The sequence below is a fragment of the Bombus vancouverensis genome, chromosome 6 (assembly GCF_051014615.1).
Source record: "Bombus vancouverensis nearcticus chromosome 6, iyBomVanc1_principal, whole genome shotgun sequence".
Classification (NCBI taxonomy): Eukaryota; Metazoa; Arthropoda; class Insecta; order Hymenoptera; family Apidae; genus Bombus; species Bombus vancouverensis.
In genome coordinates, this window is record NC_134916.1 from 8,368,129 (window position 1) to 8,382,713 (window position 14,585).

Consider the following 14,585-nt stretch of genomic DNA (forward strand, 5'->3'; position numbering starts at 1 on the left):
TTGTATTCGTAGAGTTCAATTCCCACAGAAGTGCAAGTAACGGGCATTCGAGACGTCGAGTCGATGTCATTATCCTCCTGATAAATAACAGGTACAGCCGAACGTAACATTTCTTGCTTACTTGTAACTCAATAATGTGAGCTCAGCGTATTTTACGACCGAGTAAACAGTTTCGTTTTCTGCAGATTCTAGTTTCTAACGATGACAAAACGATTCTAGTCGTGTGTGTTTTGCAAAAAGAAATATTATGTCGTTGAACTAATTTGAACAACTTTCAACCAACAACAACTTTCAAGATCTTTATCATGGTTTCCTACCGTGCTTATTATATTCATCTTTGAAAATTATTTTCAAACTTTTAACAATCAGGATTTGTGTGTTTTCGAAGAGTGTTTCATTCTGCTTCTCCATAAAAAAAGTTTAAACAATTTTTAGTTTAGCGATCATTGTGTAAAACAATTAACTCTATGACACATAAACTTCTTATTCAGAATTGTGAATTAGATAAAACTATGAAAATGAGATCCGATGAAGAAATCTCAATTCGTTCTGCTACTACCTTGCAATTGCATCTTTGCTATGTAAAGACAAGCACAATAATAATTCCAAAGGAATGTAATTGTCTTTGAATTTTTTACTCAGAACATGGCGTATCGAATTATCATCGTTTCTTCAAATATGTTGTCGGTTTTTTAAATATAATCTGATACTCCTCAGGATCCTGATATTGTAATATAACGCAATACATATAAATCACGTTGAAAGAATTTAACGATGGCGACGCGCGGTATTAACCAAGATGAGAAATTTATTTATCGTGTCGTTCACGATGCACACTAACTAGATTGTAACTACAATACCATGAGATTGTGAGTTAAGATGTTTTCAAGCTACGATATAAAGGTTCGTTTGCATTTGACATTAAAGCCCACACGAACATATATCAAGCTTTTTTGAGCGCATTTTGTTTTCATCTTTATCGATAATCCGAAATGTTTCATGAATTTATTCATAAAGTCTTATTAAGCGTCTGACGATGCTTGCAAAGTATTTACATAGAATATAAGTACGATACTAAAAAGGTAGCGTCAATAAAAGTAGTAGAAAGCTTTCTTTGCCTTTTTTTCCCACTAGTCGGGTAACCAATTAAATAACCACAAATATCAACACTTTACCATTATCTGGTAATGATGGCTGTCTCGATCACATTGAAATTACATAAATCTTCGTCGTTTATTGAACCGACGTTTACCGGAAAGTTTCGTCTCTCGAATGACGCATATACGCGAATGGACTAAGAGCGGATCTCCAAAATCGGTGTCAGCTCCATTTCGGGTACAAAGAAATAAACTATAATCATTTTATCTTCCGGTGCATTGTTCAGGTTGGCGGAAAGGAAAAAGGAGAAGATACCAGAATACTCGCGATAATTACGCAAGTGAGAGATTACGCAAGTTCTGCTGGTATTGGACTGGGACGGGAAAAGCCACGGATGACCGTGGTGCCGCGAGTACAGTGGCCGGTGAAATCGCGTTAAAAAGCCGCGCGCAGGTACGATCGAAGGACCGATCATCTCTGCTCCTTTTTTTATTTCTACGGGGGTGTGGATCGTTCGCTGTTAGAAGTGCTCTAGAGCGAGATGTGGATATCCCGAAATAAACTTTCTCGGGTTATGTAAAGGCTGGCAACTGGCTTGTGTAGACTCGCCGGTATAAAGGTCGGCTGTGCCCCCAACAGTCCAAGAGTTGCTCACGAACTTCACGCCGGCAACCATCGGCAGAACATCGACGCTCTATATGTGACGTTGCCTTTTTATCTGACGCAGACTTATCTCCATCGTTCACACGCATCGTCGCATCGCACTTTCTCGAGAGAGCGTTGTGCTGTTGCACAGGCACGTGTCCCGTCGCGTCATTTCGGCAACATGCGTTCTTTGGTAAGTATCTTCTTTTGCCTTGTGCCACTCTTGTCCTATCCTGCACCGTGTTCAACTTCCTCTTTCGTTTATTGCTTGGTGATGCAAACGAGGGTTGAAGTCGCTCTTATTCTTAAACCTCGCGTCTTTGTTTTCTTCGCAGTGAAACCTAACAATTTGAGATCGAAATTTCAAAAGGTAATTAATTTTTAACGCGACCAGGTCAGTGACATCGAATCATTTGTTTAAGTGTTTTATTAGGTGTCCAATTTATTTGATATTCAACGTGAATCGAGCATGTTTTAAAATTGTATTTACAATTCGTGACAATCGATAGAAATTTTCCTCGCTCCTTGAATGTCCAGTATGATTCTACTAGGAAACTTTGCACAGTTTGCAGGATTATTATTTAATTATCTAATATAATTTACTTAATAATGTCTAGATCTTTCTGCGAAATCTACATGAATAGCGTTTTAAATACAGCCGTTAAATGTCGACCAATTTTCTTCGTTACTTTTTGATAATTAGTGCAAGAAATTACAGGAAATATCGAAAAATGAGAATTTTATTGAGAAAATAAATAGAATTTTAGTAATATTAAAAACTACACGGAGAATATATAATATTAAAATTTATATAGCTAATTTACGTTCCTTGTTGATGAAGTGGTCGTACTTTCCTTTTTCTGTGCTACTTTCTCTATCATTTTCTACAAAAACTTATAAACATAAATATTTATTCAAATTACTTGATTAATTATAAAATTACTCGATACTTTAACTTAAATTATGTATTGTACGACAATGAAAATGTATAACATAAAAAGGGAGTCTACGAAAACAGTTTCAAGTGACGTAACCAATATAAATTTTGTATATTACCGCATCTTTCTTCTAACAAATTTTCTTCCAGTTCGCACGGTGAATTCAATATGACTATAAAGTACGCAACAGCGATTGATGAAATGTTTGAAAAAAAATATTTGAGAAAGAAAATATTCGAAAGAAGCTATAGATATTGATTGAACTAGGTTGAACAGTTTTTTGCGGATAACGACATTAGAGCCAGATTTCCTTCGTCCCTTTTACTGCTTACAATCGTAATGACTATTCTGACCTACCTACTAACACATTCATCTTGCCCTGACCTTTCACGGGGAAAGGCATTTCAACGGATTTACAGGACAGACGTAACGAAGATTAAAGCATTGCTGTATCGACTTTTATTTCTTAACGTTCCATAGTTACGCTTTGGTTCGATCACTAAGAATCACTAAGATATAAAGGACGGCTGACAAAAACAAACGAATACGTACAGACAAAGGAAGATGTAAAAATGTAAACGAGAAAAGATAGAGTAGAAAGACAGTGAAGTGAGTGGCTCGGCTCTATTTAACTTTACAATATCTTACGATATTTCAAGCAAGAATCGATATATAAAGATTTGAAGTAAAAATTTTTGCCGATTAAAAATTTAACGATTTTTCAATACGTTTGGCGCACATGGATAATACGTACAACCATTACGATCTTACCGAGCTTTCTTAAGCAATCGTTATGTATAATGCAGTATGCCTACATCAAACATCGATGCGTTCGTGCTAACGATGACTCTCTATAATTTTGCTACTGATTATCTACTTGAATAAACAGCTGCTATCAAAATAGCATTGGCATCCTGAAAGCGAACATTAAGAACGTTAAGCGTGTTTTTCGACTAACTGAACATTAATCAAATGATTTAATGAGCGTGCGACGAAGAAAGAAAATTTCAATTAACTTTGTGAATTGATGTCGAAGTAAAAGGAGAAGCATCTTGACGATAAACGGAATGTAATGATTTGAATTTTGAAGAAACAGAGAATTATAATTGGTACAATAATTAATTAAAAAGTAGTAATTCAATCGACCAAATTGTTTCTTTTCTATAAGTTTTAGAAGAAAAGCAGCATCGTTCTGAAAATTTATTTCAACCTCGTAATTTTGAATATTTTCTTATAAATACATTTTACAATTTTGTCAATAGACATTAGGCAAATCGTTTTAAACGTGGCAAAATAGACAGCGTTTCTTCCGAGACAACGTCATTATCGTTAAGATCAGTCGATCTTGCAAATCCTTTGCAGATATTTACTTGTTTGTTAAGTCCGCAGGGTGTGTTCTTTTAACCGGATACTTTACACGGGATATATCGATCGTATATATTATTGACCAATAGATTAATGCGCGTTTCCATCTTTTTCCTTGCGATTGCTGGTTATCTTAGTGTGACGACGTTTAGGTCTTTTCTTATTTCTTCCTTTCTAACGAACCACGGAGCGTAGGATAACTAGCTCAAATAGGCCTCGAGTTTGGCTATATACCCCATAGTGGTATAACATACATCCACATTAGCTTTATTTTCTAGACTTTTATAGACCTATAATTTGTTTTCCATACTAAGTTCCGACCTTTTGAATCTTTGCAATAATGTACGCCTTCTGTGTCAATTCGAAGTCCATATGTAGCGTCAAATATTTATCTGTCTTCGTATAGGACACTTTGGCATCGTTTAGTCTTATTTTTCACATTCGACTGTTTCTTAACATGTATCTTCATGTATCTTCATCTTTCAGGTTTTCCTTACGCTTATCGCAGTGGCTCACTGCCAGGAATATTTCCGGCAACCGGAAAAGATCGTCAGCGAAAACCGGAACCTCGGTGACAATCGTGGCCACTATTCGTTCACTTATGAGACCGAAGGCGGTATTGTACAAACAGAGACGGGAAGTCGAAAGTACGTCGGCACGCCGTCTGAAACTCAGCTGATTCAAGGATCCGTACAGTATAATGCTCCAGATGGTACTCCGATAGCAATTAGCTGGACCGCCGACGAATTTGGTACTCAAGTAGCAGGTACTCACGTGCCAACACCGCCACCAATACCGCCAGCCATACAGAGAGCTCTTGATTGGATCGCGAAACAACCCTCGACTCCGGAACCCGAGGAACTCGCCAAAGACTCGCCGAGTCAACAAAACGCCGTTCCAGCAGCCAACACTAATCGACTATATAAACCATTAAGGACGAATCAACGAAACTGATCGATCGTGATATATTAGAATATTAGAATAGTTCACATGTTAGTTTTTATAATGTACAAAATAAACCTCGTATTTTCGTAGAAAACTCATTTGTCACGAATTAACTCGTTTCATCGACAATCGTTCATCTTCAATTCGCTTCTAAATATTTTTATGGAGGAACTTTGTTTAACCATCGACGTGTTACGGTCTCACGAATAAACGTAGGAAATTATTACCGTGAAAATTATCTATATATTTTTTAAAAATCTATTGTCGATTTCTCGATGTATTAGTCTTTTTCTTCGTATGTTAATGATTTTCCTAATGGCGTTTGATCGTTCTACTTTCTTTGTCGAACGATGTTTATTAATTCATAAACACGCTAATATACATATGTATATCGAGAAAAAATTCCGCTTCTTTATCCGTATCGCAAACACGCACAGAATTGAATGCTTGCACGCTCCACAAAAGCACTTTTACGTGTTACCTAGAAAATAATTTATCGACATAGAGCGCAAAAAGGCGATGGCTGTAATTGAATAAGCACGTGCAACTTTATACTTAAACTCACAACACGCGTTGCATAGCTTGGGCGGAATTTAAGGGAATCGCTATTTCTGTGATGCTTAGTCGCGCATTTTTTGTAATTAAAAAAAGGGAATGTCGACAAAAGTTTAGATTTTAATTTTTAATTTTCTCACTAAACTTGCTTATCGATACGAATATTTCTTAAAAAGTTTATGATATTTCTACGAGCTTTCGATCTTGAAAATGTGCTGATATTATTTAATCGTAAATCAGTATTATGTTCCTTATATTGTAAGACTTATAAGGCTTATAAAATAATTCTAATATGGAAAATGTATCAGACTATTAATTAAACGAAATAATTTCATATAGAATTGGGAATTGTCATTTTAAGAAGATATTTTAGATACTTGGTATTGCTCGTTTATGGTCTTTCTTGATGTGGTTTTGCTTGTGAAGTTATTTAAGGAAATGAAAGGAAGATGAAAAGCGAAATCAGCTTTCAAAAATCAATTAATTAAATTCAAGCATCTTGAAAATATCGTTAGTGTCACGGAAAGGGAAAGTTACACGGAAGATTAATTACCTTCAATTGCTTCACTCGAAACATCTTTGATTTCCATTTCTTGGCTTTACCATTTTCTAAGAAATAACGGTGAATCAAAATAACATCGAGATGCAACGGACCAAATTAGAATTAAAATAACGCCAATTGTTACGTACTTCTAATAAATACTAATAAATGATAAACAAGCTACGTAAGCGATATTGTAAAATATTCTCTTGGATCGCTAAAACAACAAAGATAAAGGTATCAATGTACAATTTATTTACAGTAATCCTCCTTAACGTTCTCTTACAATCTCCTTATTTAAAATACAAAAAAACTGAATCGTAAGCAGTATGCATAAATACAAAGCTAACGTACGAATCGAGCCTGGAAACTCCGAATCCGAAAATTCGTAAACGAATTTCTACTCAAAATGCCACTGAAATGATCGAGAGTCGTGCCGAATAAAGAACAACGTTTCCATTTCGTACATCCTCGACTTTGGTTTAGATATAAACGTCGAGGAGCTTGAAGACCGATCTTCTTGTCGTATACGGATCCACGTTTGTCTCCTTTCATTGAGCACCGATATGCTCCTCCCGATGGGCGGCAATGTATTCGAGTGCTTTGAGAATGGCGGGTGGAATGGTCGGGATATGACTACCCTGGGGTTGGAATCCGTTCTCGTTAGCCACGTAGGACACTTGGATAATTTCACCGTTTGGCGCGGTGTAGCTGTAACTGCCCTGAGCCTCGCGAGACTCAGCCTGGGTGCCTGGGTAGTTAAGGTAGCCGATCTCCTGTGCCTGGATACCATTCGCTGTCTCGTAACTGTAACTGTAGCTTCCGTCTGGATTTGGGCCGTCCGCGCTCTGCCTCAGAATGGGAATCGGCGTGGTAGAAGAGTACACACCCAGAGGAACGGCGGCTGCCACGGAAGCGAAGGCGCATAACACGATCGTCTGAAACGTACGAATTTTCTTAAAATAATCCAATATTTTACTTATAAACAAGTTAGAGGCTAGGAGTACAATGGATTCGTGTTGCAAAGGAGCGTTTAGAGCAAAGAAGTGGGAACATTAGATCGTGTTGGTAAATTCGTAATCGTAAATTCAATTGCTTGGTCTAAGCGCGCAATCTACGATAGAAGATGATTAATTTCGAATGGAATATTCTAATTATAAACAGCGTAGAAAATTTTTAGAAATTCACAGAATATATAGTCGTGTAACGAACGAACGATGATCTCAATTTTCTCCGTAACTGCTGAATTTGAATACGAAAAAGAGTAACAAAATATATACTTTAGTATCCCACTTATAAAAGCAGTAACACTATGTCGGAGCAAGAAATTCTAGGAATAAGCGGTACTCTATATGCTTATTACTTCTCGGAAATTTTCATACGGATATTCTGAATATTCCCGGACATCTCAGATCGTGTAATTACGCAATGGCACCGTACCACGCGTTATGATATAACATCGAATCTTAAAATTTCATATCTACCGACCACCCGTTAAAATGAAACCGAACACCATGCACCGGCACTGTTACTGAACTCACCAACTGGTTCATGATGATACCTCGGACTTTTTGTTTTTAGTCTCGAAAGCGAAATTCTGGTTCTTCCACAAGGAGGAAACTACACTGACTCGTAACATGGGGCACAGGATCCCTTTATATATCCATCAGCTGAACATTCGGTGAATTTCTGGCAAGCCGGTGCCTTATTTAATCCCCCTCCATCCCTTTCTCTCCCACTCTGTGAACAGGACACCTTCAAATTTTGCGGATGATCCAGACACGTGGCCCGAGGATGACAAAGCGGTTGGCTGATCCGAAAGTCGAAGTTGTAAGGTAAGCCTTGTATCTTTTGCATTTTCTGAATGCCCTACCTAGGATATGCAGAATAGCCGATGACAAATAACTCGATATCTTTTTAGGAAGACACGTGTAATGCGAAGACACGATATATTCTCAATGAAATTTTTATTCAAACGGAATTTCGTATCGGACGACGAAATTTCGTTAAAAGTGCTCGAAACAAGTGGTTGTTACGTAGCATCGATCGATAAAGGTAAAATCAATTTGATCTCATAAATATTTCAGAATGCATCTTCGTTTATGACGAAATATATATAATCTTGCAGTGTAGATTTCGGCACATTTGCGTACTTGCGTAACGTTATATAACAGATCTACAGTATTTCGATATTTTAAGGCTGTGGGGCGAATTTGTAACACGCAGAACCTTTAATTCCGAAATTGGTCAAAGTAAACTGCAAAGTTCGTGGTACATAAATTTCATGCGTCTTGATCGCCTGTACATACAGTTACGGAAAAGAACATTGCTGTTTTCCGTAACATAAAGTTTGTTACGTCTTCCAGTACAACGATCTTCATACTTCGATTTATGTAAATTTTATACTCTAAAGTTTTAACGAAATAATTGATGAATTAGACTATTCAGAATTCGAACGTAAATTACTATTAATAAATGTAATTGCATTTATTTTCTATCAAAAATAACATTTCTTCGTTTTGATACGTTGCACTCTGTCAGTTGTCTCGATAAGAATTTAAATTCGTGCGGATATTTCGATTATTCGTGCCGACAATTAGAAGGAAATTTTATTGTTGTTATTATAAAGCATTTCCTAGTCGCATGTTATAGAAAATTTCTCACTTCTTTACTGAAAAATTCGCGATAGGATCACATTTGATGGACGATACATTAATTCGTGAAATTCAAGTTCCGGTGAAACGACATTTTATCTCAACGTAATGGGATAGTTAGAGATATTTGACGACTTTCTTATACCGAAGAAATAACCGTTTAAATCGCAAGTATCTTTTTAAGAAATTTGTATGTAAAATGGTGTAACTTTATTTCTCGATGAATAAATAGGTATATTATATCAACCTACGTATATATCGTTCATCAAATGATCGGTTTGAGTGCATTTATGCAAATCGTATACGGCGGTATCGGTAGCATAATTATTCTACGATTATCGTAATTATTCGCATGCTAGTGCAAGCAAATAACGAGAAAATGATGATACGTTAAACGGTTGAACATCTTATGTTGTAAGTATGATCGATGAAATTAACGTCAACAACGTTTACAACGTAAATTTATACGTACGTGTGAAAACGCGATGAACTTGTTATCTCTTAATTCGTTAAAAATTGTACGTAGCGATCACGATACACCGGCATATGTAAACAATTCTTTTGTATTCGTCGATGTTTCGAAATGCGATTCAAAGTGCGATTTCTTGTAAAACAACGATTAAGGGGAAGCGAATGAATCGATGAATCTCTGCAGAACGATCGTTACAACGTTATTTTTAGTTATTTTTAGTTCTCTGCTGCAGCTAAAAATTTCATAGTTTTAAATCATTCGATCCACGCTGTGTTGGAATAATAATTAAGTGGCGCGTAATTAAGCGATTCCAACTTTGCAGGGACGCAACATCTTTCACTAACAACGACATTTCTCAATCCAGATATATCTTTGGATCTTCGTGGAAATATATGCGAGCTACTTGATCACTTAAATGATTAATTAAAATATTTAATAAATTCAAATTATAGATCTTGACACGCGATTCAATTTGAGCCTATAAGATTCCAGATATTTCAAGATACCATCGTATCGCCAAACGGTTGTATTAAAACGTCGTTCGCTCGTCGCGCTCAGTTATCAATTATCCCGATTAATAACAGCAGTGAACAGTACAACGTGGTGAAAGTAATTTCACTTGTTATGTATTTAACAAACGTAGAATTACGAGAAGGAGAAAGAACGAAGACCGAAAAACGAAGAAACAAATATGACAGGATGAATTATACGAGATAAATTACAGAATTATTAAAACAGCCAGTTATATGCGTGTCCCGGTACACGTTGCTCGATTACTAATAAATACACTTATCTTCGTCGAGACAATTTACGAGGCACGATAATTAAAACGCCTTCGGTCCTCCCTGCTCACGCTTTGATTCTTTCCGGTTTTACGTGCTCCAAGTAGGTCCCGCTCGGCTTGCACGCAATGAAAGACGAAGAAGACATCGTAATTCGTATCGAGGAGCTCATCTCGCTAACCTAAATACTACACGATATTCTTACTTTCACAAGGTGAATGAGCCGAACTCCCTTTAGTTGGTTCAACGAAAGTTACATAGCCAACGATTAAGGAGCCGCATACGACGAGTTATGATAATTTATCACCTCCATTCCGTGGATCTTCGTCCAACGAGACCTCCGCCTTTATTACGACTTAACGACCATGAGAAATTGTCTTCCACGATTCTCTTATCAATTTTCAGCCGTACGCTTAACTCTGAAAATGTACGTGATATAACCGACACCCAGAATCATCGTCCTTTCTTCCAATTGTACTTGTACAATGTAGATACAAAAATTATAGCTGCGCCCGTGTAACAAGAAATTGAACTGTTTCCCGAAGAAAGAGATAATTCAGGTTGTCGAGATACGTGTTCGTGGGATATTCCGCCGTGCGAAGAAAGATAATCTTGAGATCGAAATAAAGTTTTGTCGATGCTAATCAAATTTGGGCTGATAAATTCTGATGTAAAATTTATGTATGATCGCCAGATTATGTCAGCTTCAAGGATAGCGAAACGGATAGTACGTATGCATCACGAATATACATAAAAAACGGACAAAGTTCAAATATACGACTCGAATTTTGGTATTTTGCATTTTCTGCCGCAATAAAAACGGTGCTTTACCGTTGTATCAGTATCGGTCTTGCATACTTGCAGTCAATTAAAAAAACGAACAAAAGATAGTAATTTATAGTAAAGATAGTAGTAGTATAGATAGTAAAAAGTATCTGTGACTATGTTATATCGGCAATATACAAAATTATCCGATTTTATATAAAAGTGTGTGTCGGTAAAAAAAAAAAAAAAAATTCTAACAGACATTCGTTCTTTACAGGGATGGCCATACATATATCTCTATCGACTTGTTTGTAATTGTTGTCACGATTAAAATTCGTCTAAAAATTCTTAAAATCTGTTTTAAAGGTGTTCGAAAGAGTTTCGAATCTTTATTGCATCTTAGTAGGACGATTTGATGGCACATTTATTTGTCATTTTTTTAAGTTCAGTGATAATTATTTAACGCGTCAGGTCTCGTATATAGGTGAAATTATAGGCCGTGCAGGTTCTACCTCGAAGAGAGTCAGGGTCGTAGGTGGAATTCTCACGAAGGTTTCTCGTTAAGTGGTTTATAACATGTTGGGGGATGACAGGAATATGAATTGGGATCCATTCACTTTTTCCTTAAAAGCTAGGTTCTGGCAACTTCGTTCTCGTATCAAGGTAATTTATAGCATGCTTATTATCGTTACCACGATAATACGAAAACGAAGAACATTTAAAAGCCTTAGGAATCATCAGTATCGGAATAAGATTTGACAGAAACGAATTTCTTGTTTTTTCTTTTTTTTTTTCGAAATAATAACGGTAATAAACCAGGTGCTTTACGAATCGTTAATTAAAATCCTAGGAAAAAGCAGAAGCTGAATATTAAGATGTCAGATTTAAAACGTTCATGTTCTCATCGAGCAAGCTGTTTTTCCCTATTTGGAATTTTTGTAGATGTTACAGAATCGTTTTGTCTGTTTTATGATGAAAGGAATAAGCTATTTTAATAACTGAATATCATTACAAAAATAGTTGAGAATTTAGATAATTATCACTAAGATTAACTCTTTTCTTTCCAATTGAATTCTTTTAATAATTGTATCGAAAGAATCAGTTGGAATTGCATGTTCGATAAATAATATTTAAATAATGATAACGCTATTAATACCAGAAATTACTAATACAAATAATAAAAAATATTAATACAACTCTTTTACTTCCAATAATAGAACTCATACGTAAATATTATTAAGGGAAAATATACTCGAGAGACAATTATTAATAATGAGACGGCTGTATTGAAACAGAAGGACGACTCTGGATTTCTAATATAATAAACAAGCAAAAAAAGAAAACATATTTAAATGGATTAAAATTAACAAAAATCAATGAAAAAGCACAAGTTTCAATTAACTTAAGAAGCTTCAGTTTCTTCTAATACTAAAAATACCGAAGTCTTTCTTTTCTCTCACGGAAGCTAAAAATATCTAAAATTTCCAAGAAATCGTTGGCTTAATTTCCCCTCGACCCCTTTGCTACTTGCAACCAGATTTAACTTTCTATCTTACCGACGGTAAAACGAAGATTGGCGAATAATCATACGCAGAAACTGGTAGATGACTCAAAAGCATATTTCCCGGTGTCCGCTTCCACCGTTCACCGCGTCTCCCGAGACGAAGAAGCGAAGCGTATTGATTACCGATCAAGTAAAAATCAGCGAAGATAGCTTGTAAATTTTATGCAACATTCGCAATCGAATCTTTGATATAGAAATAGAAAAAAGAAAAGAGCGAGTCATAGATCTTCGTAAATATGGCGAAATAGATAAAAAGACGATTTCACGTCGTATACTAAGTTCATTATCAACCAAATCGCCTCGCAGGATCAAATTCCAAATTTCGAATGACCAAACATAGGAGGCTGACCTATTACCAAATTTTTGTTAAACCTTCGTTTTCGCGTAACCTTAGAAAAAGAAATCCGATAGCCGTGGGTTATAAGGACATCTCGGCGTTCACATCTGTTGCGCGCGATCCTTTGCCTCTCTCCTATCCTTTTCTCCGCGCGAAGATTTATTGCCGAATTACAGAACCATAAGACGACGTGCATTTGTACGGCATGTAGGCGTAACACGAAAGAGAAATGAAGTTTCGCTGTTTAACGGCGAAATTTCAAGAGCAAACAATTTAACCATGTCACTGTGCGTTTGACGAGTAGTTGCGAGAGAAGCGGAATTCACGCTTTCGTTTAGGTTCGTTGGATCGCGAACAGAGATCAGAATCTGCAGATAAGCGAGAATTCTTAATGGAAGTTAAATTTCTCATTTCGATCATTTAGCTTCTGATTTTGAGATACCGTCTGCGACAAAACGTATCTCGACGCGTGTAACTGTTCAAGGCAAGGTTTTATTGAGACGAAGAAGAAGAAGAAGAAGAAGAAGAAAGAGTATTACATAGTGGTTAAGAGACGCGGGAAATACGCGATAGCGGAATAATAATGAAATAAAAATTTGATTTTGAGATAACGTGTCTATAAATTTTAGACTCGATAATATTATGCTAGTCTTTTTACTCTTCTGCTAGTTTTTACATATAGGATTTAATTAAAAATAAACGCAACAGTTCTAGGAAAGAAGTATAAATATAATGTATTAGTGCGTAATTATGAGAAACAGCGCTTGCCACGTGTGATGTACAAACGGATCAGGAGACACTTTTTATTATGCTGCGAATGGTTTCTTGTTAAATATATGATTATACAAGTATATAAGGTACACATATAGCGTAATGAATAAAATTTATGAAGAAGTAAGGTTATACATACCTTAAAAATTTATAAAGATAGCATCGAGATGTCATTGGATTTCATGTTTGCAATCAGAATTTCGTGATTCATTTCGTCAACGAATAAACTTACTAAACAGAGATGGATTATTGGAAACGTAGCATAGATGACTGAAAAGCGTTAAATAAAACAGAGTATAAAGAACAGAAAATAGAGTTAACAAAACAAATTGTAGAACCACGCGAAAAATTTATGACAGTTTGAGAGAGAAAAAAGCAACGCAAAACTGTATGCCTTGATAAGTAAATACCGTTATGTCTGTGTGTATGCAGTTGGTCAGAGAGACGTCAGAGATACTTCCTAAATAAGAAAGAATTTAACAGTGATCCCCTTGCCGCGATGAAGATAGATTAACTTATATATTCGGTTCACGTGGTCTGGCCAAGGCTCCAGAGATTTGTTACACGGCTGAATTTATAATCAACGCGAAATACGAAAATTCGCACAAAGAGATCACCGGGTCAATGGAAGCATCGAAAATGTATTCCATATATGGAAAGCCTTTTACGGATTCGCCTTACGTGCAAACCTGAAAAAGCATTTAAAAATATGACACGCGATCCAATCGTCATTTCTTATTCTTATAATCCATGCTGAATTTTGGAAATGTGCATTTCTCGTTAAAACTTACAAAAGACCGTTAGAACGCGTGAAATAAAGTTAAAATAGCTTTATTAGAAAGAATAGTGGATTTATTAACTGTCATTGATATCGATGATTATAGATACCCATAAGGGATTTATGATTCTATGAATAAAGTTTTACGAACTACTATAATAATAAATTAATATTCGAATTTAGAGCTCATTTAAACATAACGACTTTGACACCTGTATTATTTAATGGAATAGCAACGAATAAGTATCTCATTATGAAATTTATGGGCATAATACGCTGCGATTAAGCTCAAAGAACATTCCGAATTCAATTTTATTCGTGTTAATCCAGTTTGAGTGCTTTTACGCGAAACGTAAAAATGTTCGAACTTTTCCT

At 35.9% G+C, this 14,585-nt stretch overlaps 2 protein-coding genes across 3 annotated transcripts; one reads left to right on the forward strand and one right to left on the reverse strand.

Moving 5' to 3' along the window:
• Positions 1-9: 9 nt before the first annotated feature.
• On the forward strand, positions 10-6,217 carry CPR17 (cuticular protein 17). 2 transcript variants are annotated; one of them, XM_076619338.1, is made up of 3 exons: positions 10-91; positions 1,826-1,936; positions 4,533-6,217. In XM_076619338.1, the coding sequence occupies exons 2-3, from the start codon at positions 1,925-1,927 to the stop codon at positions 4,998-5,000; spliced, it is 480 nt and encodes a 159-aa protein (XP_076475453.1). In that variant the 5' UTR covers positions 10-91; positions 1,826-1,924; the 3' UTR covers positions 5,001-6,217. The 2 variants fall into 2 exon arrangements, with proteins under 2 accessions (XP_076475453.1, XP_033192481.1); XM_033336590.2 differs by lacking the exon at positions 10-91 and having other exon boundaries at positions 1,251-1,936.
• A 102-nt stretch (positions 6,218-6,319) lies between these two features.
• CPR18 (cuticular protein 18) lies at positions 6,320-7,848 on the reverse strand. The gene is made up of 2 exons (XM_033336531.2): positions 7,629-7,848; positions 6,320-7,025 (listed from the first exon to the last, which is right to left on the reverse strand). Exons 1-2 carry the CDS (start codon positions 7,638-7,640, stop codon positions 6,639-6,641), a joined length of 399 nt encoding a protein of 132 aa, XP_033192422.1. The 5' UTR covers positions 7,641-7,848; the 3' UTR covers positions 6,320-6,638.
• Positions 7,849-14,585: the final 6,737 nt, after the last annotated feature.